At 48.8% G+C, this 26001-nt stretch overlaps 1 protein-coding gene across 3 annotated transcripts in view; it reads left to right on the top strand.

Annotated features, from left to right (window-relative positions):
- Positions 1 to 26001, top strand: part of LOC149456351 (NACHT, LRR and PYD domains-containing protein 12-like) — a 50197-nt gene that overhangs the window by 8628 nt on the left and 15568 nt on the right. For 2 of the 3 annotated variants that reach the window (XM_089685140.1, XM_089685143.1), the window contains exons 2-5: positions 8162 to 8219; positions 17461 to 17621; positions 20450 to 20630; positions 23120 to 23185. In XM_089685140.1, coding sequence (XP_089541266.1) covers positions 8189 to 8219; positions 17461 to 17621; positions 20450 to 20630; positions 23120 to 23185 — 439 coding nt within the window. In that variant the 5' untranslated portion in view covers positions 8162 to 8188. Of the gene's footprint in view, positions 1 to 8158; positions 8220 to 17460; positions 17622 to 20449; positions 20631 to 23119; positions 23186 to 26001 lie in introns of all 3 variants that reach the window. The other variant, XM_089685141.1, reaches the window with a different exon arrangement.

The following is a 26001-nucleotide window of genomic DNA, read 5'->3' as shown; positions in this document are numbered from 1 at the left end:
TCTATAGGGTCCGACCCATATAAATTTGCGTAAAAACTTTCCAGAATAGATATAATCTCTTCCGAAGATTGTTTAAGTATCCCCTGAGAATCCTTTGAAGAGGTGAATTGCGTGGGGGTAAAAGGCTTCCTACACATGCGCGCCAGAAGTTTGCCTGGTTTGTTACCAAACCTGTGATACTGTAAGTCAAGGTATGAGTGATGAAGTGTTTCCTGTGCTGCCGCCCATGTGTCGAACTGGTTTTTAGCGTCCGCCCAAGCTGTCCTATTGTCCTGCGTATTTGAGTCCGTCATCCTGCGCTGAGTCAGTCTAAGAAGGTTACTAGCCTCCGTGAAATGGTGCAGAATTTTTTTTTATATGCGGACGTAAAAGCAATAATTTTACCACGTAATACCGCCTTCCCCGTATCCCAAAATAAATTTGGATTAGAGACATGAGCCGCATTAGTAGATTGGAAATCTGCCCAGGTGTCTTGTAGCTGCCGGGAAAGCTCCTGATTATTTGCCAAAAACGAGGGGAAGTGCCATATCCTAGGGTGCGGTGTAGGATCTAAGAAATTTATAATGATAGAAATTGGAGAGTGATCCGATATGGCCATGTCATGTATGGTAGATGATACAACATGTTGCAACGTTGTGGGGTTGCAAAAAATATAATCGATTCGTGAGAAAGAGTGGTGAACGGGAGAATAGAAAGTATAATCTCTACTGTCTGGGTGTGTCAAGCGCCATATATCAGTAAATTGCATAGCTTCAACGAAACTACCAAGTAATGTGGGCGTTGGACGGGGAGGCTGAGTAGAGCGAGAGTCTCGGTCAACACTCTGCGATTTATCCTCCTGCTCCTGCATAACAGAATTAAAATCACCTCCCATGACAAGCGGCTTGTGGATATAGGGTGCCAACCTTGAAGACAGGCCCTGAAAAACCTGCCTCGTCGGGGAGTTGGGTGCATATATGTTGGCAAGGACCAACTCTTGGGGTCCTATTTTGACATGTGCTGCTATGAAACGGCCTTCGGCATCTGCATCCACAGAGACCAATTCAGGATTAAGTCTCTTGTGAATAAGAATAAGTACCCCTGCTTTATTATTAAGGGAAGAGGAGCCGAAGACGTGACCCACCCAGAGTTTTCGCATACGGACAAAGTCAGGCTGTGTGAGATGAGTGAAAAAAAGGGGGAGAGAACAATGTTCTTGGACAACTTGCCAGCCAGCTTGCTAACAACCGAATTAACCTGTCTAACAGTATGCGTTTATAACAGGGGTTTAGTTAGCACACATTTGCAAATACATACGTAAGCCACAGAGCCACGACACGGCACCCTGATCATCTGTGGTCCTAACTCTAAAATTTATGAGTCCCCATAGTAGAGGCACATGCATTTAATGGATAGATCAAGGGCAGGTGGACCTGAGGGAGCCACCCCTCTTAAAGGCAAAGGAGTGCACTGGACCCCAGCATGTAGCACAATGGCAACCAGGGCCCTAGTGCACCCACGTACCAAAAACTCAAACATGCATAAAAGTGGCCACCCGCCCAAGTCTATAACTGGCTTATGAAGCAAGGACACATAAACAGGCATCACATAGTGAAAAAAAGGGGGAGAGAACAATGTTCTTGGACAACTTGCCAGCCAGCTTGCTAACAACCGAATTAACCTGTCTAACAGTATGCGTTTATAACAGGGGTTTAGTTAGCACACATTTGCAAATACATACGTAAGCCACAGAGCCACGACACGGCACCCTGATCATCTGTGGTCCTAACTCTAAAATTTATGAGTCCCCATAGTAGAGGCACATGCATTTAATGGATAGGTCCACCTGCCCTTGATCTATCCATTAAATGCATGTGCCTCTACTATGGGGACTCATAAATTTTAGAGTTAGGACCACAGATGATCAGGGTGCCGTGTCGTGGCTCTGTGGCTTACGTATGTATTTGCAAATGTGTGCTAACTAAACCCCTGTTATAAACGCATACTGTTAGACAGGTTAATTCGGTTGTTAGCAAGCTGGCTGGCAAGTTGTCCAAGAACATTGTTCTCTCCCCCTTTTTTTCACTATGTGATGCCTGTTTATGTGTCCTTGCTTCATAAGCCAGTTATAGACTTGGGCGGGTGGCCACTTTTATGCATGTGTGAGATAAGTCTCTTAGAGTAGAGCTATATCCGCGCATAAGCGCCGCAGATGCTACCATGCGTTTGTGAGGAGATCTGAGGCCTTTAACATTCCAGGAAAAAATACGTGTCATTCTAGCTGGGATAAGGTATGTGATAAGAAGATACGGGACTTACCAATTAGAGATGTAGTAACAATTAGCGCTGCTTCATTAGGCGGATGTGGGTGGTGTAAATCTGGTCTCAGAAGACGACGGAGATCTCCAAAGAAGAAGAAGTGGGATTGGAGAGAAAAAAGAGGAGAGAAAGCGAAGACAAGAGCAGGGGCCCTAGTAAAGCCCAACAAAAATACAAAACATATAGTATACCAAAACAGTATAAAGGACTTCACGTCATTCCGCATGCTGTATAGACCAACATCAGCGTGACCGGGAGTAGCAGTGAAAGGAGCCTGCCCCTGGGACCAAGTTATAATTACTAAGGATACGTGAGGTCGTCCCTCAAACGAATTCCCGACAGCGGCTCCAGCACCCCTCCCCCGCAGCACTGCTGATGTATGGAGCAAGGCCAATGCGGGAAGGAAGAAGTAAAATTCAGGCATATATGTAAATAAAACATGACATTGAAGTAGGTGACAATGCAAAGGCCTTGTGCCAAACAGATAATACATACCGTATATACTCGAGTATAAGCCGACCCGAATATAAGCCGAGGTACCTAATTTTACCACAAAAAACTGGGAAAAACTATTGACTCGAGTATAAGCCGAGGGTGGGAACAGCAGTGGGAAGAATCGTGCCTCATCATTGGTGTCAGTGGGAGAAATAGTGCCCCATCATTGGTATCAGTGGGAGGAATAGTGCCCCATCATTGGTGTCAGTGGGAGGAATAGTGCCCCATCATTGGTGTCAGTGGGAGGAATAGTGCCCCATCATTGGTATCAGTGGGAGGAATAGTGCCTCATCATTGGTGTCAGTGGGAGAAATAGTGCCCCATCATTGGTATCAGTGGGAGGAATAGTGCCCCATCATTGGTGTCAGTGGGAGGAATAGTGCCCCATCATTGGTGTCAGTGGGAGGAATAGTGCCCCATCATTGGTGTCAGTGGGAGGAATAGTGCCCCATCATTGGTGTCAGTGGGAGGAATAGTGCCCCATCATTGGTATCAGTGGGAGGAATAGTGCCCCATCATTGGTGTCAGTGGAAGGAATAGCGCCCCATCATTGGTGTCAGTGGGAGGAATAGTGCCCCATCATTGGTGTCAGTGGGAGGAATAGCGCCCCATCATTGGTGTCAGTGGGAGGAATAGCGCCCCATCATTGGTATCAGTGGGAGGAATAGTGCCCCATCATTGGTGTCAGTGGGAGGAATAGCGCCCCATCATTGGTGTCAGTGGGAGGAATAGTGCCCCATCATTGGTATCAGTGGGAGGAATAGTGCCCCATCATTGGTGTCAGTGGGAGGAATAGCGCCCCATCATTGGTGTCAGTGGGAGGAATAGTGCCCCATCATTGGTATCAGTGGCAGGAATAGTGCCCCATCATTAGTATCAGTGGGGGGAATAGCACCCCATTATTGGTGTCAGTGCAATAGTGCCCCATCTTTGGTGTCAGTGGGAGGAATAGTGTCCCATCATTGGTGTCAGTGGGAGGAATAGTGTCCCAACATTGGTGTCAGTGGGAGGAATAGTATCCCATCATTGGTGTCAGTGGGGGGGTGGAGGAATAGTGCCCCATCTTTGGTATCAGTGGGGGGGAGGAAAAGTGCCCCATCGTTGGTGTCAGTGGGGGGTGGAATAGTGCCCCATCATTGGTGTCAGTGGGGGGGGGGAGGAATAGTGCCCAATCGTTGGTGTCAGTGGGGGGGAGGAAAAGTGCCCCATCGTTGGTGTCAGTGGGAGGAATAATGCCCCATCATTGGTATCAGTGACACCAATGATGGGGCACTATTCCTCCCACTGACACTTGCTGACCCCTGTTCCAGTATGGTGCTGCTGCAGCCAGCATATGTGGTTGCAGCAGCACCTAAGCACACACACTTACCTGCATCTCCTTCACTCGATTTTCGCGGGGCCGCTCAGCTCCGCCTCCTCGCCGGTGAGAATGCGGAGCCGAGCAGCCACGCGAACATCCAGTGGACGAACCGAATGAAGGAGCAGCCGCGCTTCCAGGACCGGATCGTCGTGGGACCGGAGCCAGGTAAGAGACAGCAGCCCCCTGCCCACCCCTGTACTTACCGTAGTTTCCCTTCTGTTGGAAGGGGGGGGGAGCCATCTGCAGACGTTGACTCGAGTATAAGCCGAGGGGGCCGTTTTTCTAGCGCTGAACAACCGAACAGGCTCAGACTTTAGAATGTGTGAGCATTTCAGTATGCAAAAAAATACCATTCAAAAAATAAAAAATACCAATAGAAAGCTCTTTCACCAGAGCCAATCGGATCAAGAGAAAAGCTTGAAGCTTTAATGTAGAGACCAATGGCCTCCTAGACCTTCAAGGCGGACGAGCTTTAGAGGAAGATGGAATGATGCGTTGACGTTTAGGTGGGTCTTTGCGGGGACTGCGTTGATCTCTGGGCCCAAAATTTCTACCCGCCTGCTGTGTTGCCGGATCCCCTTCGGCTAGGTGATCTCGGAGATATTGGTGGGCTTCTTCAGGATGGACAAAAGATTTAGAGGCCCCAGATGGTGCAGTGAACCATAACGTGGCCGGATACGCCAATGTGAACTTTATTCCTCTCTGATAAAGAGTGGCACATACTTGCTGGAATGCTTTCCGTTTACGCGACACTTCCTGCGAGTAGTCCGCAAATAGCAGTAATTTGTGACCCTCAATCTGCAGAGAGCGTGAGTTACGGAAAGAGGTGAGGATCGCTACGCGGTCAGCATAATTGAGATAGCGGACAATCACTGAGCGTGGCGTTCGGCGCTCGGTAGACGGAGGCCCCAGGCGGTGAGCTCTCTCGACCTGGCAGGAGGAGGATAGGCCTAACGCCGCCGGGATCCGTGTTGAGCATAAATCGGGGAGAGATCCAGTATTGAAAGATTCTGGAAGACCCACAATGCGTAGGTTATTCCTACGTGATCGATTTTCCAAATCTTCGATTTTATCCGAAATACTTTGCTGTATACTATTGGATTGTGATGTACCCGCTTGCATTGAATGGACTTCATCTTCTAAATCAGATAAACGCTGTTCAGCCTCAGATAATCGTTTAGAACAGTGGTCGGCAAGCCGCGGCTCGCGAGCCACATGCGGCTCTTTGCACACTTTAATGCGGCTCTTCTGTGTGCCGGGCGCCCGCTCCCCTCCCTCCTCTCGGGCGGCCGCCCCAAAAGTCAGGACTCTGCAGCTAGCCCAGCAATGGGCAAACTACGGCCCGGCGGACCTTCTAATCCGGCCCGCGGAGCGTGGCAAACATTGGCTGTCAGGATGTAGGCGGGGCAGCATGACGAACTCCTCTCCTCTCACAGTCCGCCCTGAAGACCGGAACGGCGCGGGAACACGGCGAGAGGAACGCGCGGAGCAAAGGTAAGTGAATTGACACAATATGGGGAATGAATTACTATAGGGGGGATGAATTACTATATGGGGGATGAATTACTATATGGGGGATGAATTACTATGGGGGATGAATTACTATATGGGGGATGAATTACTATATGGGGGATGAATTACTATGGGGGATGAATTACTATGGGGGATGAATTACTATATGGGGGATGAATTACTATATGGGGGATGTATTACTATATGGGGGATGAATTACTATATGGGGGATGAATTACTATAGGGGGGATGAATTACTATATGGGGGATGAATTACTATGGGGGATGAATTACTATATGGGGGATGAATTACTGTATGGGGGATGAATTACTATGGGGGATGAATTACTATGGGGGATGAATTACTATATGGGGGATGAATTACTATGGGGGATGAATTACTATGGGGGATGAATTACTATATGGGGGATGAATTACTATATGGGGGATGAATTACTATTGGGGGTTGAATTACTATTGGGGATGAATTACTATATGGGGGATGAATTACTATATGGGGGATGAATTACTATGGGGGATGAATTACTATGTGGGGGATGAATTACTATGGGGGATGAATTACTATATGGGGGATGAATTACTATGGGGGATGAATTACTATATGGGGGATGAATTACTATATGGGGGATGAATTACTATGGGGGATGAATTACTATATGGGGGATGAATTACAATATGGGGGATGAATTACTATGGGGGATGAATTACTATGGGGGATGAATTACTATATGGGGGATGTATTTTCAGTTTTAAAAATGTGGCTCTCAAAATAAATTTCAATCGTGGTTTTGGCGAGATTTGGCTCAGTTGAAAAAAAAGGTTGCCCACCACTGGTTTAGAATGATCGCTTAGATCCTTTCTCAGCTGTTCAATGCCCATTGTGACTGCTCTATCTACAGCCTGAGTAATATTAGGGAGCAAAATAGAAGACACTGCCTGTGCTATCTTGTTATACTGCTCATTAAGGCAGTCAGTGCCAAAAGGGAGTGGAGAGGCAGTGAGGAGGTTGGAGGGAGATTCCATTTTGTCTGCTCCCTGAGTGTGATCTCGCTCCTTGCCTGTGTCCATACTGTGACAGGCATCGTCGGCCATCTTGGCTGCAGGAGGGGGAGAGCCGCCGACTCGTGGCCGGACTGCGCCGGCAGAAGGTACCGCTCCATGCCGGGGCCACTGCCAGAAGGTAAGGGACACCCGAGGGCTGAAGAGCGGGGACCCCGAGGCAGTTAGCGGGTGTTGTATAGCCGGGATCCCGGGAGCCACGGGTCCCGCGTGTTACAGCATCCGGCGCCGGAACCGGAAGTTTTTTTATTATTTTAATAAGTGTTATATTTAAAACCTAATGATCATGCTAATGCACCAACTGCTATAGATAAAATAATTTTAGTAAGGGTTTTTGAGACCTGAATATTAGTTCAAATTAAGTGAATGTACATTACATAAAGTGTTGTGTAATTTGGCAGTGCTATATTTATTCCTGTAATATATAATAATAATAAAAATAATAGTAATTATAATAATCCTCATCATTATCATGAATAATAATAATAATAATCGCCATCATAAATAATAGTAATACAAAATGTAATATTAATAAAATATAATATGATATATATGTAATCTATAATAATAAAAATATTAGTAATTATAATAATCCTCATCATCATCACGAATAATAATAATAATCACCATCATAAATATAATAATAATAATAATCACCATCATAAATATAATAATAATATTAATAATCACCATCATAAATAATAATAAGGGTTCCTCCAGGTTAAAAAGGCTGCAAAAAACATAATTTGTCAGAAAAGGATCTTGCAATGTCTAATCAATATAAATTACTAAGAGTAAAGCACAATTAAAGTGTATATATAGACCAAATTTTTATTTACGTTATGGATAATGTAGGCAAGAACTAAAATCCTTAGATTATATTTTGCTGCCTCAAACACAAATGTGCAGCGTTGCAAATGTTTAGGATTTTTTTTATGTTTAAGGTTTTTATTGGTGTTTTTGTGCCATCAGCTATTATATTGATTCTCATTGAGCGCTGATACACATTTATTGATTTTGCTGCCTTCATGAATCTTCAATGCTTGAAAAAAAACTAAAAGAAAATGTAAAAAATGATTTTAAAACATAAAATGAACAGAAAATTGCTCTGTGAGAACAGCCCAGCCCTTCCTTCCTTCCGTGGTGAAGACGAAAGTGAAAGTACGTCTCCCTCCCACTTTCTCACATCAGCTGCATCTTGCGACCCGTTGTTCTAGTTCTACCTTCCACAACAGGCCTATGGCTCCCATCCATCATTAACGGTAACTTATCTGGCAAGGCAAAGGGCACGGCATTGGATTTTGGTAACCGTAGACACATGTCCATGGAAACTCCCTGTCAATATTCTTCATCGGTAATGTTGGTTTCATATAATACTCGTACAATATTGAACTTTTTTATGCTTTTCTCTAGTAGAGGTTCCCGTAACCGGTGACATCAAGGATGGACCAGCCATCAAGGTCCAAGGATGAAGGTCAGTTTAGCCACCATCCAATACCATATTCCTCTGTATTCAGTAAATAAGTGCAAAGTCATTCATAACACTACTTTTTTATTGTTTTGGGCAAGCGGGGCAGGACACAAGGCTGGTGGCACCAAATTTTTGGATCTTCGCTATTATTTAGAAGACCAGAAGATCTGTTTCAAAAAGAAATCTAAACCATCATCTTGATGCCATCTAGTTTAATAAAGAGCTGCCATTCTCATTACCTCGCCATCACCTCCCTGAGCTATATTTATCGTCTCCGCATCCTTCCTCTTTTCTCTAGTAGTCGGTTGCAAACCACAGATATGTCTTCATGAACCATGTAGTTGTAGAGTTCAACTTCAACTAGGGGTTTTGGTTTGGGTATGAGGTTCCTCTGGGGCGCTCGAAATGCAGCATCCATATGGTGATGACGCACAAATCTATCTTTCTGCTCCTCATCTCACCCCTTCAGTCTCCTCCTCACCTCACCACTTCAGTTTCCTCCTCACCTCACCACTTCAGTCTCCTCCTCACCTCACCCCCTTCAGTCTCCTCCTCACCTCACCCCCTTCAGTCTCCTCCTCACCTCACCCCTTCAGTCTCCTCCTCACCTCACCCCTTCAGTCTCCTCCTCACCTCACCACTTCAGTCTCCTCTCGTATTACTAACCTACTAAGTGACATATTGGCATGGATGGCACTCCACTTCCTCAAACTCAATCTTTCCACAGCGGAGCTCATACTATTCCCCCCAGCCCATGCCCCCTCCCTTGACTTCTCCATCAAGATCAACAACACAACCATCAGTCCCTCCCCTCATGCCAGGGTACTAGGTGTAATCGTAGACTCCCATCTGTCCTTTCAGCCCCAAATCCAATCGATGTCCAGATATTGTAGACTTCACCTCCGCAACATCTCCAACCTCCAACATCTCCAAGATACGACCGTTCCTAACCTCAGAAACCACTAAGCAACTTATTCACTCCCTGGTTATCTCTCGCCTTGACTATTGTAACTCCCTCCTCATTGGCCGACCTCATCGCAGGCTATCCCCTCTTAAGTCTATCATGAATGCTGCTGTCAGACTCATCCACCTTACTAACCGTTCTGTATATGCCACCCCTCTCTGCCAATCCCTCCACTAGCCTCCATTCAGTGTCCTCCACCCCTCTCTGCCAATCCCTCCAGTGTCCTCCATCCCTCTCTGCCAATCCCTCCACTGGCCTACACTCAGTGTCCTCCGTCCCTCTCTGCCAATCCCTTCATTGGTCTACACTCAGTGTCCTCCACCCCTCTCGGCCAATCCCTCCACTTGCCTCCATTCAGTGTCCTCCACCCCTCTCTGCCAATCCCTCCACTGGCCTCCATTCAGTGTCCTCCATCCCTCTCGGCCAATCCCTCCACTGGCCTCCACCCAGTGTCATCCACCCCTCTCTGCCAATCCCTCCACTGGCCTTCATTCAGTGTCCTCCACCCCTCTCTGCCAATCCCTCCACTGGCCTCCACCCAGTGTCCTCCATCCCTCTCTGCCAATCCCTCCACTGGCCTCCACCCAGTGTCCTCTATTCCCCTCTGCCAATCCCTCCACTGACCTCCACTCAGTGTCCTCCATCCTTCTCTGCCAATCCCTCCACTGGCCTCCATCCAGTATCATCCATTCCTCTCTGCCAATCCCTCCACTGGCTTCCCATTGCCTAACAAATAAAATTCAAAATATTAACAATAACATATAAAGCCATTTAGAACTCCGTCCCAAATTACATCACCAATCTTGTCTCTAAATATCACCCAAACCGTACTCTCTGCTCCTCCCATGACCTCCTGCTCTCTAGCTCCCTTGTCTCCTCCTCCCATGCTCATCTCCAGGACTTCTCCAGAGCCTTCCCTATCCTCTGGAACTCTCTACACCAATCTAACAGACTATCGCCTACTCTGCCCACTTTTAGTTGATCTCTGAAAACCTCTCTCTTCAGGGAAGCCTATCCCGCCTTCAGCTAATAACGGAATCTTCTATTTCTCCTACCAGACCATCCACCAGAGTTATTACCTTTTGTACCACTAGCCCCTCCCTCTTAGATTGTAAGCTCCCAGGATCAGGGCCCTCCTAATGCTCTTGTATTGAACTGTATTGTTGCTGTATTGTCCCCCATTATATTTTTTCCTGGGGACTGCCTGTAGTAAAATTCTTGTCTGTACTCTTTATCTTTAGTACATTTTGGCCTATTCTCTTTCATTAAAAATGTCCCACTACTGGACAAATGTACACTACTGTATTCAACTTAAGAACAAACCTACAGACATTTTGTTTGTAACCCAAAGAGAGCCTTCTACTAACACCCCCCTCCCTGGCCAAGAGAGCCTTCCTCTACCACCGTCCCCCCTACACCCACCACCAAGGCGAGATAGAGAAAGACACTCATCTTCACAGCTCCAAACATCTCCGGGAGCGAGATTCAGGCTCTGCTTACACCGTCAAGCAGCCCGCACCCTCTCTTGGATCCCACCTGGTCCCCATGCTACGTGTGCCCCTACTTCCGGGGGTGGTGGTGCTGCCCCACCCGGAAAAATGTCACCCTAGGCAAACACCTTGTTTGCCTCTCGGTAAATATCTTCCCTCTGCCCTACATGTCCTCACCAAGAACTGGTGTTACCTTTGTTTCATATCTAAGGTATTTCTCACTGTAACTTCATACGTTCCATCACAGATAACCTCCGGGAGTTCAGGCAAAAACTGAATATGAAATGCATGAACTGCGGATGATGTATGAATACTACAGACATCTTGTTCGTAACCCGAAGAGAGCTGTCAAGGTCCTACCTTTCTTCAGAGCTTGTGCATCTCCATGAGCTGGCCTCCATCTTGGTTTTCTGCAAAGCATGGTGGGAACCTTTATGCCTTCAGGCTTCTGCGGCTCCTCCTCAGAAGGGTGTGGTTGAGCACATTTAAACCTGCTGTCTGCAAGTGTGCTCTGCACTTGTGTCCTGTATGTTGCCCTGTTGCAAGCTCTTGTGTTGTTCCCATTGCTCTCCTGGTAACCGACTCGGCTTGGACAAGACTACTCTCTGCGTTAACCCTTTATCTGACCTCCCGTTGTTGAACCCGGCCCGTGACCTGAGTCTTCTTTGCCTACCGTCTAGTACTGTCTGCTCCATTGTTATTGACCCGGCTTGTCTGACTACTCTACTCGTGATCCCATCTAGCTCCCACCAGCTGTACGCCATTGGCGGCAGTCGTTATCGCAGCTGGGGTCACTCGGGGGCCGCGACCTGGTCTCAGGCTGCGTCAAGTCCATCCCCACCATCAGGGGCCCTGGTGAAGGGTAGCCTGGGGCTTAGACTCCGCGCCCGGAGGGACTCTGGTCTGTGGGTAGTGGCTGTCGTCAGTCGCAGCGTGACCGTACCATAGGCCTGCCTGCCCATTCCATCGTTCCTGCCCTGACATTACACAAGTGCCATGAATCCTGACGGTGCAGGTACGCCTTCGATCCCTATGTTACTCGCCAGACTCGACCAACAGGATCGCTTGTTGGATCAGTTCGCTCAGGCGTTGCAGGCTCTGCTTGCACGCACAGCGCACCTTACCACTGGGGCTATTAGGTCAGTTGTTACTCCGGTGGACTCTCCCACTGTTGCTCCGGTTGTTGCACCTACCTCTGCATCTGTTGCGGAACCCGCGGTACCCAGAGGTATGACTGGTTCAGCCCCTCTTCCTCAGCGCTTTGGGGGGGAACCGAGTCAGTGTCGTGGTTTTCTTAACCAAGTGGGGATTTACTTTGAATTAATACCTCACGCTTTCCCTACTGAGAGGGCAAAAGTGGGCTTCCTAATCTCGCTGCTCTCTGATAGGGCCTTGGCCTGGGCTAATCCCTTATGGGAGAGGAATGACCCGGTGATTCACGTGTTTACCCGTTTCGTTGCCTCCTTCCGTACGGTATTCGACGTACCCGCTCGCTCCGCTTCTGCTGCCAAATTGCTCATGTCCATGCATCAGGGTTCACAAACCGTTGCCGAGTACGCCATCGAATTTCGTACTTTGGCGGCAGAGGTGGGTTGGAACAATGAGGCTCTAGTGGCTGCTTTCTCTCATGGTCTCTCTGATGCGTTGAAGGACGAGATCGCAGCCAAAGAACTGCCTGTGGAGTTAGAGGCACTCATCTCCTTCCTAATCTTGATTGACACCAGGCTCAGAGAGAGGCCTTCATTTAAGGAGCGGCTGCGGAGGCCTCCTAACCGTTTGGCGCCTACGTTTTCTGTCCCACCCGTGCCTCCCTCTCCTCCCACGCCTCCTGGGGATGGTTTGTCTGGTAGTGAGCCCATGCAGCTGGGGTTTGCTCGCCTTTCCGAGGGGGAGCGGGCCTCTCGGCGTCGGGAGGGTCGCTGCCTGTACTGTGGACTCGGGGGGCATTTTCGGCAGTCCTGTCCGGTCCGTCCGGGAAACGCCCGCACCTGAGATCCTGTCGGGGGCAGATCTTGGGTGGAGTTTCCTCGTCCCCGGTTTCCCGTAAAGATAGACCGCTTATCACCGTTGTCCTCTCTTGGGCAGGAGGCTCGGTGACGGCCCAGGCGCTGGTAGACTCTGGGGCTGGCAGTTTGTTTATGGACAGTTCGTTTGTGGCCCAGTACTCCATTCCTCTGCAGGCTCGAGAGACTCCATTGGTTCTCGAGGCGATAGATGGCAGGCCCTTGCAGCCATCGCAGGTTACCCACGAGACCCTGCCGGTGGAGGTAGCTATTGGGGCTGTTCACAAGGAATTGGCCTGTTTCCAGGTAATTTCTTCCCCGCACTACTCCGTGGTTTTGGGCTATCCCTGGCTTCAGAGGCACAATCCGACCTTTGATTGGCGATCGGCCGAGATTCTCTCATGGTCACCACGGTGTGGGGCTGGTTGCATCCGTGGTCCGGTTAAGGTGCTGTGCACCTCCTCGGACTCTGTGCTGCCCACTGAATATGGGGAGTACCTGGACGTGTTTGACAAGGTGCGCGCCGGTGCCCTGCCTCCTCATCGTCCATACGATTGTGCCATAACCTTACAAACTGGTGCTACTCCTCCGCGTGGCAGGGTGTATCCTCTTTCGGTGGCAGAGAATCAGGCCATGGAGGAATACGTTGCGGATGCGCTTTCCCGGGGGCACATTCGCAAGTCTACGTCTCCAGCAGGAGCTGGGGTTTTTTTTGTGAAAAAGAAGGGAGGTGAGCTGAGACCCTGCATTGATTTTAGGGGTCTCAATCGGATCACGATTAAAAATGCTTATCCTATTCCGTTGATCACCGAGTTGTTTGACCGCCTCAAGGGAGCAACGGTCTTTACTAAGCTCGACCTTAGGGCTGCCTACAACCTTGTACGGATCAAGGAGGGCGATGAGTGGAAGACCGCGTTCAACACCAGAACCGGCCACTATGAATACCTGGTTATGCCCTTTGGGTTGTGTAACGCACCCGCGGTCTTTCAGGAGTTTATTAACGATGTCTTACGTGACTTGTTGCAGCAGTGCGTGGTGGTTTACTTGGACGACATCCTGGTTTACTCTGCGTCTATGGAGACTCATATCCAGGATGTTAAGCGGGTGCTGCAACGGTTACGTGAAAACAAGCTTTTCTGTAAGCTCGAGAAGTGTGAATTTCACCAATCCCAGGTTGCCTTTTTAGGCTACATCATTTCCCCGATGGGTTTTTCTATGGACCCTGAGAAGGTTTCAGCGGTTCTGCAGTGGCCTCGTCCCAGTGGTCTTCGGTCCATTCAGCGCTTTTTGGGATTTGCCAACTATTATCGGAAGTTTATCAGGAACTTTTCCACATTGGCAAAGCCTCTCTCAGATCTGACCAAGAAGGGCAGTAACCCTCACGAGTGGTCACCCGAGGCCATCTCAGCTTTCAAGGCTCTGAAAGCCGCCTTCACTTCGGCCCCAATTCTGTCTCATCCCAATCCTGGGTTGCCTTTTGTTCTCGAGGTTGATGCATCTGAGACAGGAGTAGGCGCCCTCTTGTCCCAGCGTCGGTCACCCGAGGGACCCCTACTTCCTTGTGGGTTCTACTCCAAGAAGCTTTCCTCTGCAGAGTGCAACTACCAGATTGGAGACAGGGAGTTGTTGGCCATTATTCTGGCTCTCAAGGAATGGAGGCACCTGCTTGAGGGTTCTGTGGTCCCGGTCCTAGTTCTCACTGACCACAAGAACCTCACATATCTCTCGGAGGCTAAGAGGTTGACACCCCGTCAGGCCAGGTGGGCTCTGTTTTTGTCACGTTTTAACTATGTGGTCTCTTACTTGCCTGGTTCCAAGAATGTCAGGGCTGATGCCTTGTCGCGGCAATACTCTGAGCTGTCCAGGGAGGACACTGAGCCGACCTCGGTCATTCCTCCAAACCAGATCCTGGCTGCCATTCGTACCAACCTGACTTCTCCCCTTGGGGAGCAGATTTTGGCGGCTCAAACTAACGCTCCCCCTGAGAGACCTGCTGGAAGATGTTTTGTACCTGAGGGATTGCGTACCCGCTTGCTACGTACCTACCATAATGCCAAGACTGCCGGTCATCCTGGTAGGAACCAATTGTCCTGGGTCGTTTCTCGGTTATTCTGGTGGCCATCTCTCCGTTCTGACATCGCCTCATATGTAGCAGCTTGTTCGGTCTGTGCCCAGAATAAATCTCCTCGGCACCTTCCATTGGGCCTTCTGCAACCCATTCCCAATGGGGAGCGTCCCTGGTCACACCTGGGAATGGATTTTATTGTGGATCTTCCTGCGTCTCAAGGTCATACGGTCATTCTTATGGTGATCGATCGTTTTTCTAAGATGTGCCATTGCGTTCCATTCAAGAAATTGCCGACTGCACAGGAACTGGCTACGGTTTTCGCCAAGGAGATCTTTCGCTTGCACGGGTTGCCCAAGGTGATTGTCTCGGACCGTGGGAGCCAGTTTGTGTCCAGGTTCTGGTGCGCCTTCTGCTCCCAGTTGGGTATCGAGCTTTCCTTCTCTTCGGCCTACCACCCTCAGTCCAATGGGGCTGCAGAGCGTTCCAACCAGGCCCTGGAACAATTCCTTCGTTGCTATATATCGGATCATCAGGACAACTGGGCCGATCTCCTGCCATGGGCAGAGTTTGCGAGGAACTCGGCTGTCAACTCCTCCTCTGGGATGTCCCCCTTCATGGCCAACTATGGGTTCCAACCCGCTGTATTGCCTGAGTTGTTCTCTCCACAGGACATTCCGGCTGTGGATAACCACCTGGCTGCTCTGCGCTCCTCATGGGGGCAGATTCAGAGGTCCTTGAAGGACTCAGCACAGCGCCAGAAGCTCCAGGCTGATCGTAGACGGTTGCCCGCTCCCTCATACCAGGTCGGAGATCGGGTGTGGTTGTCCACTCGCAACCTTAAGCTTCGGGTGCCCACACCAAAGCTGGCCCCCCGTTTTGTTGGTCCTTTCCGCATTCTTCGCAGGGTGAACCCGGTTGCCTATGCCCTTGCTCTTCCTCCTGGGATGCACATCTCCAATGTCTTCCACGTATCCCTGTTGAAACCTCTGATCTGTAATCGCTTTACTGCCTCTCTGCCTCGTCCTCGTCCTATCAGGGTCGACGGTCATGAGGAGTATGAGGTGAGCCGCATCTTGGATTCTCGGTTGGTCCGCGGTCGGGTACAGTTTTTGGTCCATTGGCGTGGTTATGGTCCCGAGGAACGTTCCTGGGTTCCTTCCGCGGATGTTCATGCTCCTGCCCTCCTCCGCGCTTTTCACGCCCGATTTCCTCAGAAAACTTTTGTGGAGCCACGGAGGGGGAGGGGCCCTTGAGGAGGAGGTACTGTCAAGGTCCTACCTTTCTTCAGAGCTTGTGCATCTCCATGAGCTGGCCTCCATCTTGGTTTTCTGCAAAGCATGGTGGGAACCTTTATGCCTTCAGGCTTCTGCGGCTCCTCCTCAGAAGGGTGTGGTTGAGCACATTTAAACCTGCTGTCTGCAAGTGTGCTCTGCACTTGTGTCCTGTATGTTGCCCTGTTGCAAGCTCTTGTGTTGTTCCCATTGCTCTCCTGGTAACCGACTCGGCTTGGACAAGACTACTCTCTGCGTTAACCCTTTATCTGACCTCCCGTTGTTGAACCCGGCCCGTGACCTGAGTCTTCTTTGCCTACCGTCTAGTACTGTCTGCTCCATTGTTATTGACCCGGCTTGTCTGACTACTCTACTCGTGATCCCATCTAGCTCCCACCAGCTGTACGCCATTGGCGGCAGTCGTTATCGCAGCTGGGGTCACTCGGGGGCCGCGACCTGGTCTCAGGCTGCGTCAAGTCCATCCCCACCATCAGGGGCCCTGGTGAAGGGTAGCCTGGGGCTTAGACTCCGCGCCCGGAGGGACTCTGGTCTGTGGGTAGTGGCTGTCGTCAGTCGCAGCGTGACCGTACCATAGGCCTGCCTGCCCATTCCATCGTTCCTGCCCTGACAAGAGCCTACTACTAACATCCCCCTCCCTGGCCAAGAGAGCCTTCCTCTACCACCGCCCCCCGTACACCCGCCACCAAGGCCAGATAGAGAAAGACATTCACCTTCACAGCTCCAATCATCTCCGGGAGCAAGATTTGGGCTCTGCTTACATTGTCAAGCAACCCGCACCCTCTCTTGGATCCCAGCTGGTCCCCATGCTACGTGTGCCCCTACTTCCAGGGGTGGTGGTGCCGCCCCTCCCGGAAAAATGCCACCCTAGGCAAACACCTTGTTTGCCTCTCGGTAAATACTTTCCCTCTGCCCTACATGTCCTCACCAAGGACTGGTGTTACCTTTGTTTCATATCTAAGCCATTTCTCACTGTAACTTCATACGTTCCATCACAGATAACCTCCGGGAGTTCAGTCAAAAACTGAATATGAAATGCATGAACTGTGGATGATGTATGAATACTACAGACATCTTGTTCGTAACCCTAAGAGAGCCTACTACTAACATCTCCCTCCCTGGCCAAGAGAGCCTTCCTCTACCACCGCCCCCCGTACACCCGCCACCAAGGCGAGATAGAGAAAGACATTCACCTTCACAGCTCCAAACATCTCCGGGAGCAAGCTCTGCTTACATTGTCAAGCAACCCGCACCCTCTCTTGGATCCCACCTGGTCCCCATGCTACGTGTGCCCCTACTTCCAAGGGTGGTGGTGCCGCCCCTCCCGGAAAAATGCCACCCTCGGCCCCTGACCTACATGTACTCACTGGTGTTACCTTTGTTTCATATCTAAGCTATTTCTCACTGTAACTTCATACGTTCCATCACAGAGAACCTCCGGGAGTTCAGTCAAAAACTTACTGACTATGAAATGCATGAACTACGGATGATATATGAATACTTCAGAGATGATCTGATCTACGTCGCCCAGATCTTGAACACTCACAGTTTCCTGGCAGAGTTGAAATCCCGAAATGTTCCAAATGTGGAGGTATGAAAATGTTCTCAAAGGTGCAGCCATTCCTATCCAGTGAAGTCTATGTAAACCCACAATATATTCTTCGGTATGTTTGGCACCATGTCTCGTGTATAGTTTTATTAAGCAAATGCTGTATTGTGAATCTATTGCATATAAAGTTTCTTACCTGCTGATTTGGGCAGAAAAGCACGTTCTGTCGCAGGCTAACAAAGCCAAGACATTGGCACTCAATTAGCAGAAGCATTGTCAACCTGCCATTTGCTGATGGGCCAACTGAAGGATCTACCTATCAGGTCTACCCTATAGTCAAACCAAAGGAGCTTCATATCGGATCTATCAGATAGGCCAGGGGTGTTCAACCTTTTTGAAGAGCGAGGGCCACCTAAGAGATTTGGTAACCATGCCAGGGGAGGGCCACTTAAGAGATTTGGTAACCATGCCAGGGGAGGGCCACCTAAGAGATTTGGTAACCATGCTAGGGGAGGGCCACTTAAGAGATTTGGTAACCATGCCAGGGGAGGGCCACTTAAGAGATTTGGTAGCCATGCCAGGGGAGGGTCACTTAAGAGATTTGATAACCATGCCAGGGGAGGGCCACTTAAGAGATTTGGTAACCATGCCAGGGCAGGGCCACTTAAGAGATTTGGTAGCCATGCCAGGGGAGGGCCACTTAAGAGATTTGGTAACCATGCCAGGGGAGGGCCACTTCAAAGATTTGGTAACCGTGCCAGGGGAGGGCCACTTAAGAGATTTGGTAACCATGCCAGGGGAGGGTCACTTAAGAGATTTGGTAGCCATGCCAGGCGAGGGCCAATTAAGAGATTTGGTAGCCATGCCAGAGGAGGGCCACTTAAGAGATTTGGTAGCCATGCCAGGGGAGGGCCACTTAAGAGATTTGGTAGCCATGCCAGGGGAAGGACACTTAAGCGATTTGATAGCAATGCCAGGGGAGGGCCACTTAAGAGATTTGGTAACCATGCCAGGGGAGGGCCACTTAAGAGATTTGGTAACCATGCCAGGGGAGGGTCACTTAAGAGATTTGGTAGCCATGCCAGGGGAGGGCCACTTAAGAGATTTGGAAGCAATGCCAGGGGAGGGCCACTTAAGAGATTTGGTAGCCATGCCAGGGGAGGGCCACTTAAGAGATTTGATAACCATGCCAGGGGAGGGCCACTTAAGAGATTTGGTAGCCATGCCAGGGGAAGGACACTTAAGCGATTTGGTAGCAATGCCAGGGGAGGGCCACTTAAGGGATTTGGTAGCCATGCCATGGGAAGGCCACTTAAGAGATTTGGTAGCCATGCCAGGGGAGGGCCACTTAAGAGATTTGGTAACCATGCCAGGGGAGGGCCACTTAAAAGATTTTTTGGTAACCATGCCAGGGGAGGGCCACTTAAAAGATTTTTTGGTAACCATGCCAGGGGAGGGCCACTTAAAAGATTTTTTGGTAACCAGTCATGTGCTACAATGGACTTAAATGGTTCAGAATTTTGATTTTTCTTTTAAACATTTGGAATTGCATAATGAACATTTTCCTCCTGCAGCCACTGAATGCCGGTAAGGGGGAGAAGAGAAGCTGGCTTTTCAGTGGTTGCAGGAGGAAAATGGAGAGGATTGGTTCCTGTATATGCTGCCCCACCACCCTTCCTGTCAAAGTGTAAAACAGAATGTGACAGGGAGGCCGCATGGGCCCCCTGGAGCATGGGGCGAGGTTGCCATTGTGACTCCTGATGCTACATCAGTGGTTGGGGTGTGTGGTAGAAACACATCTCAACTATGGGGTTTTACCACCACCCCCCAAGCTGTAAAGGAGCCCTTACTGTCATGATCCCCCTATTAGGCTGCTTTCACACTGATGCACTATGGTTTCCCTGCACCGTGGGTGCAGCGCAGTGCATCTGAGGCTTTCCGGTAGGTTAGCTGTGCTTTGCCATAGACTTCTATTATATCTTGCAAGTGTGGCGCACCAAATCTCCCGTATTTAGGATTTTAGTGCACTTTTCAGAAGGAGCATCAAACCTGCAGGATATAATAGAAGTGCATGGGTCAGTGTATCTAACCTGCAGGAAAGCCGCATGTTCCTGCTCTGCACTTGATTAGTGTGAAGGCACCCTAATAGCTATTATAGGTCTAATATGCCCACTGCAAAAGTGCAGTGTATGCGTTGTTTAATGCCCCGACCTTCTTTTCCTTTTTCAGCTTCTGCTGGCATCGTTTTCAGTCTCCAGGCCACTAGGAAGGTCTCAGGCAGGGGCGGACTGACCATTTGGAAACTTGGGCACTGCCAGAGGGCCCGGGGTCAGTAGGGGGCCCCATGAGATGCCCCTTGTACCTTTTTCATAGGCTTTTTTGAGTTTGGGCAAGGACACAGGGACCCCATGATCCCCTATTGCCCGGGGGCCCCATGAGTTGTCAGTCCGCCCCTGGTCTCAAGTGAAGTGCACTTGGTATCACTCCACCAAGGACCCTGGGAACCAATCAGGTGTAGGCTGCAGTGAACATTTGCTGACTAAGAACATGATAGGAGGAGATATGTCTGAGATGACCTCATGAAACTTCTTCTGCTCCTTCACTGTCCAATCACAGGCTGGGGGTAGGGAGGAGACCAGGCTGTTTTACCGCCTAATCAAACCACCTGTATTGCCTCCCCACCACCTTAGATAGGAGTTTTGGTTGGAGTTCAATGTACTTGCTTGTATTTTACAGTCCGTTAATTCACAGAAAGTTCTACTGGTACGTGGAACCAACTATCCAAGGTTGTAGACTAAGCCAGCCATGTTTTCTGTTCTGAGACCTTGACTTCTCCTCCCTTCATCTCTGACGTCCTTGTGTTGAAACAGAATTACGAATCAATGAAAGAAAGCCTCGGAGCCTCCGTGTTTTCAGAGACGTTGGTACAGGATGTCTTGGAAGCCGGAAAAAATGCTGTGATAGGATTCTTGGAAAGTCTCTACAGTCTACAGACCAGTCACCCTCATCACAATTTACTTGCAGTTCTTTGGGAAATCCAGAACGTTGAAAGTAACGTATTATTATGAACTAGTTTGTATTATATGTATCATAAAATGTATCTCAAGCAGAAACGTTTTTATTGTTTAGTTTTGGACGGAGTGTTGAGGAATTAGAACACTTCAGTTTTCATAGCTGCCTTCTAGAAATAGTATGCTCGATGTTTGTCCTGGTGACCATTGCCACCAGGACTGAAAAAGAGGGACATTCCAAAAATGTTCATTTCTTTCCAGAACAGGAATAGAGGGAAAATAATCCAATAGGGACACTTGATCTGGTGACAACTGTTTAGGAGCCTCTCGTTGGATAGATTTCCTGTTGCATCTACAGAACAGGAAGTAGAGCGACATATTTCCAATGGGACTTGTTGCAATAATTTGTGCCTTTTATTCAGCTTTAATGATTCAGTAAGTGATTATTAGTACACTGCTCAAAAAATGAAAGGAACACTTTAAAAACACATCAGATCTCAATGGGGAAAAATATCATGCTGGATATCTATAGTAATATGGACGGGGTAATGTGTTAGGAACATAAGGATGCCCCATCATTGGATGGAAATGAAAATGATCGAGGACTGAATTCAAAAACATCCCGAAAATCAAAGTGAAAAAAATGATGCAGCTGGCAAGTCCATTTTGCTGAAATGTCATTGCAGCAACTCAAAATGGTACTCAGTAGTTTGTATGGCACCCACTAGAGCAGGGGCAGACAACCTGAGAGCCGCAGGACTACAAGTTCCATCATGCCTCTGCAAGTCATAGCTGTAACTGTCAGTTTTGTAATCTTTGCAATGCCTCATGGGAAATGTAGTTCCACAACAGCTAGAGAGCCACAGGTTGCCTACCCCTGCCCTAGAAGATGTCGGGCCATCAGGCCACCCTCATGAAGTCTGTTTTGATTGTTTGGTGGTCAGAGACATTCACACCAGTGGCCTGATGGAGGTCATTTTGTAGGGCTCTGGCAGGGCTCATCCTGTCCCTCCTTGCACAAAGGAGCAGATACCGTTCCTGCTGATGGGTTAAGGACCTTCTACGGCCCTGTCCAGCCCTCCTAGAGGAACTGCCTGTCTCCTGGAATCTTCTCCATGCTCTCGCCTCCTGGAATCTCCTCCATGCTCTCGCCTCCTGGAATCTCCTCCATGCTCTCGCCTCCTGGAATCTCCTCCATGCTCTTGTCTCCTGGAATCTCCTCCATGCTCTTGTCTCCTGGAATCTCCTCCATGCTCTTGTCTCCTGGAATCTCCTCCATGCTCCTGTCTCCTGGAATCTCCTCCCATGCTCTTGAGACTGTGCTGGGAGACACAACAAACCTTTTGGCAATGTCAGGTATTCATGTGTCATCCTGGAGGAGTTGGACTGCCTGTGCAACCTCTGTACGGTCCAGGTATGGCCTCATGCTACCAGTAGTGACACTGACCCAAGCCAAATGCAAAACTATTGAAAAACAGTCAGAAAAGATGAGTTGGGAAAAAAATGTCAGTGGCCTCCACCTGTAAAACCATTCCTGTTTTGGGGGTGGTCTCACTGTTGCCCATCCAGTGCACCTGTTGTTAATTTTATGAACACCAAAGCAGCTGAAACTGATGAACACCCCCCTCTGGAACTTACCTGACCAGATCAATATCCCAGGAGTTTCATTGACTTGATGCTAGACTCGGATTACAAAGTCTTCCTTCCATTTTTTTGAGCAGTGTATTATACATAATTTATATAGCTCCATCAGTTTAAGTAGAGCTTTACAATATGAAGGGAGACAGTACAAATACAATACAATATAATAGGGTTAGGGGGGCTCCGCTCATAAGAGCTTGCAATCTAACAGTGAGGGCAGGTGATACAAAAGGTAATAACTGTGGGGGATGAGCTGATGGAACAATTAAAAGTTCAGTTGTTAGGTGGAGGTGGGATAGGCTTCCCTGAAGAGATGCGTTTTCATGGATCTCCTAAAGGTGGACAGAGTGGGAGATTGCTGGAGAGACTGAAGAGTTCCAGAGGATGGGAGCAGCTCTGAAGAAGTTCTGGAGATTAGCATGGGAGGAGGAGACAAGAGATCTGGAGAACAGGAGATCTTGGGAGAAGCAGTGAGGATGGATTGGGTGATATATTGAGACAAGATTGGTGATGTAGCTGGGGGCATGGTTGTGTGGTTGTTTTTGTTAGCATTTTGAATTATATTCGTTGGGGCGATGGGAAGCCAATGGAGAAACTGGCAGAGAGGGGTGTCGGACACTGAGTGGTGGGTACGGTAGATGAGTTTGGCAGCAGCATTCATGATAGCCCAAAGAAAGGATAGTCTACGTAGATGTTGGCCTATGAGATGGAGGTTGCAAGAGTCAAGACCAGAGATAACAAGGGAGCCAGTGGGTATCAATGGGATCATTACTGAAGGACAGTCAACAATAAGCCCCCAATCTACTCCCTCATGTCTGTATATCTTTGGACAGTCCTGTGATTAATGTGCAAACATTTTTTTTTTGCCTATGATCTTGTCCAATTTAGTAACGACACTGAAAGAACAAATAATAATGGATGAATACGGACACTCTCTTGATCCAGAAATGAAAGGTAAGCAATACAATGGATGGATGGACGAATGATAAATGAATGAGTGAATAGATGGATGAATGAAAGGATGGGTGGATGGATGAATGGACAGATGGATGGATGGAGAGGGCAATAGAAAAGTGGATGGATGTGGGAAGGGACAGGATAATGGCAAACTCCATCACTACCTTTGAATGTTGAAATTCTGCCTGTTGAAACATCCTGAAATCAGCCTGTTGTGGTAGGCTCTTGAAAACGACATGATACACACACACATTTATATATATATATATTGAATATGACCAAAATTGTAGCATTTCAAATATATGGCAATATATTTGGGAAGAATATTTTTAAAATATATTTCAGATATATTTTTCTTTCATATGGGTATCTGAAATATAAGATGTACATTTTTAATATTTCCAGCCAGCAGGGGGAGATCTAGTCTCCCTTTCACATTTACCAGCATATTGTAAGCTGCTCTGTTGAAAAAAACAAACAAAAAGGAAGCATGCTTACAGAGCATGGTAGGTAAAGCTTCAATTTACAGACACATTTACATTAGAAGAGTGGCTCCTACCCCTCCCATGCCTTTCCTGCCTCAAAGAGAGAGAGAGCACCAGGAGCTACTTGCCTTCAGACTCTCTCTCTCTCTCTCTCTTTAGAAAACACAGACTGTTTTGTGACTTTATTGTCACTAGAGATGAGCGAATCGAACATGACGAAGTGGAATTCGTTCCGAAGATTTGGAAAAATTCTATTTGCGACAAATCCGAAGATTAGCAAACTTCGGATGCACGAATCGAATTTTCCCAAAAATGGCGGCGACATGTGTGGCGACGGAGAAAATGGACAGAGAAGATGGGGCGGGGATCTCTGGGAAGGCGCGCAGACAAGGCGCGCTGACCCATAATGCATTCATGACATGTGATCGCATTAGCCAATCAGCAGCCAGCCAGCACTGTGTAATGGTGGAGCTATAAATCGCGGCCATCTTAGAATTCTCCATTAGCCTCCGGTCATTCAAGAGAGACAGACCTGTGTGTATTAAGGGACAGAGTTAGGGCCACAGAGACTTTAGGGCCACAGAATTGTTACTCAGGGACACAGAATCTGTCGTCTGCTCACGCTGCTGACGGCTTCCGCTTTTTAACCTAGGCCTGTGTATGGCTTCAGAATAATGCTGCCTACACCGCCACCCTGCGCCATGTGCCTCTGTCGTCTGCTCACGCTGCTGCCTGGTCCATACTGATTCATGGCCCCCTGTACCGGCTCCTCATGAACGTGGTTCAGCGGGTTTGCATCACTTAACGGCAAATCGTTGACAAACGCTGGGACGTTCAGTGTTGTGCGCATTAAGCCAGACACCAAAGGGCAGCACAGACCTGTTATTACTCGCTCAAGCATGGCTGAACAAAACCAGTCTCTACCACAAATTGGACCCAGACCTGCCCAGGGTCTCGTAAGTAGATTGCACGGAGGAGTAGAGTTCGTTATTGGAATTAACTGTGAGGGACTTTTAAACCTAGGCCTGTGTATGGCCTTCAATTGAAGCTGCTTCTGCTCCGCCACTCTGCCATTGGACTCTTGATAGTCGTCTCCCCACGCTGCTGCTGGGGGGACTTTTTAACATAGGCCTCTGTATGGCCTTCAATTTTAGCTGCTTACGCTCCGCCACTCTGCCATGGGCCCCTGTACCGCCTCCTCATGCTGCTGCCAGGCCCGTAATCTGCCATGGGCCCCCGTACCGACTCCTCATGCTGCTGCCAGGCCCGTAATCTGTCATGAGCCCCTGTACCGCCTCCTCATGCTGCTGCCAGGTCCAGAGTGTGTCATGGGTCCCTGTACGGCCTCCCATTGCTGCTGTCTCCATCGCCACACTCTGCCATGTGCCACTTTCAGGTCTCCTCACACTGCTGGTGGGTTCCATTTTGTCATAGGGTGCTGTATGGCCTCCCATTGCTGCTGCCTCCACCGCCACACTGTGGCTCCACACTCTGGTTTTGGCCCCGTGACTGCCCAAATGAGTGAAGTGTGCGGTGATTCTAAGATCGACGGCACTCATCTGCATGTCATACTGACTGACAGTATTATTTCTCTTCCCCAGCAGACTCCAAGGGCATTTAAATTAACGGTACAGTGTTCTGCACTAATATAAAGGCTCTCTGAAGCCTAGAAACACCCTTTTTATAAGTTAAATTCGCAGCAAATATATTCGGCTCGAAGCAAATTTATTCGGCGAATTCGGCGAATCAGCCGAACCGAATTTTTGAATAATTCGCTCATCTCTAATTGTCACGGGTGAATTCTGCAAGAAATGTCATTTTTTTATACAAAATACATATCTAAATGTAAAAGCTGCACCCTACCCAAGCTGTGGCTTTTTTTTGCCACCCTTAACTTCTAGCCACCCATGAAATGGGTTAAAGCTCTCCCTCTTTGCCATCGCACATATGTGTCCATGGGTGTCCATGGGCAGCAGAACTCACTCACTGCATGCTCCCGGCACAGTGAAGGAATTGTCAAAGACAACTTTCTGCCTATACTAAAGATCAGCTCCCGATCATGTGACCACTGTGACAGTGATCACATGATGGCCCGATCCTTCCTGCCCCATGGACATACAGATCCTGTTTAAGGCATGTTGGTGCTGAACAGGAAGGGGTTAAATCTCTTTAACTCTTGCTGGCCATGCCTGCTACAGGAATGAAAAACAGGAGACACTCTAGAGCAGGGCTTGAAAAAGCCATTCGCCCGCTCGCCAAACGCGTGGAGAAATCCCTCTGTGGCGAGCAGCAAGCACAGATGAAGCATGGAGCGACTGCACCTGCGCT

This window comes from Staurois parvus, unplaced genomic scaffold (genome assembly GCF_062004578.1).
Source record: "Staurois parvus isolate SC_StPar_1 unplaced genomic scaffold, SC_StPar_1.0 ptg000363l, whole genome shotgun sequence".
NCBI lineage: Eukaryota > Metazoa > Chordata > Amphibia > Anura > Ranidae > Staurois > Staurois parvus.
The sequence above is the reverse complement of the archived record's forward strand: the minus strand, read 5'-3'. Positions and strand labels throughout refer to the sequence as shown.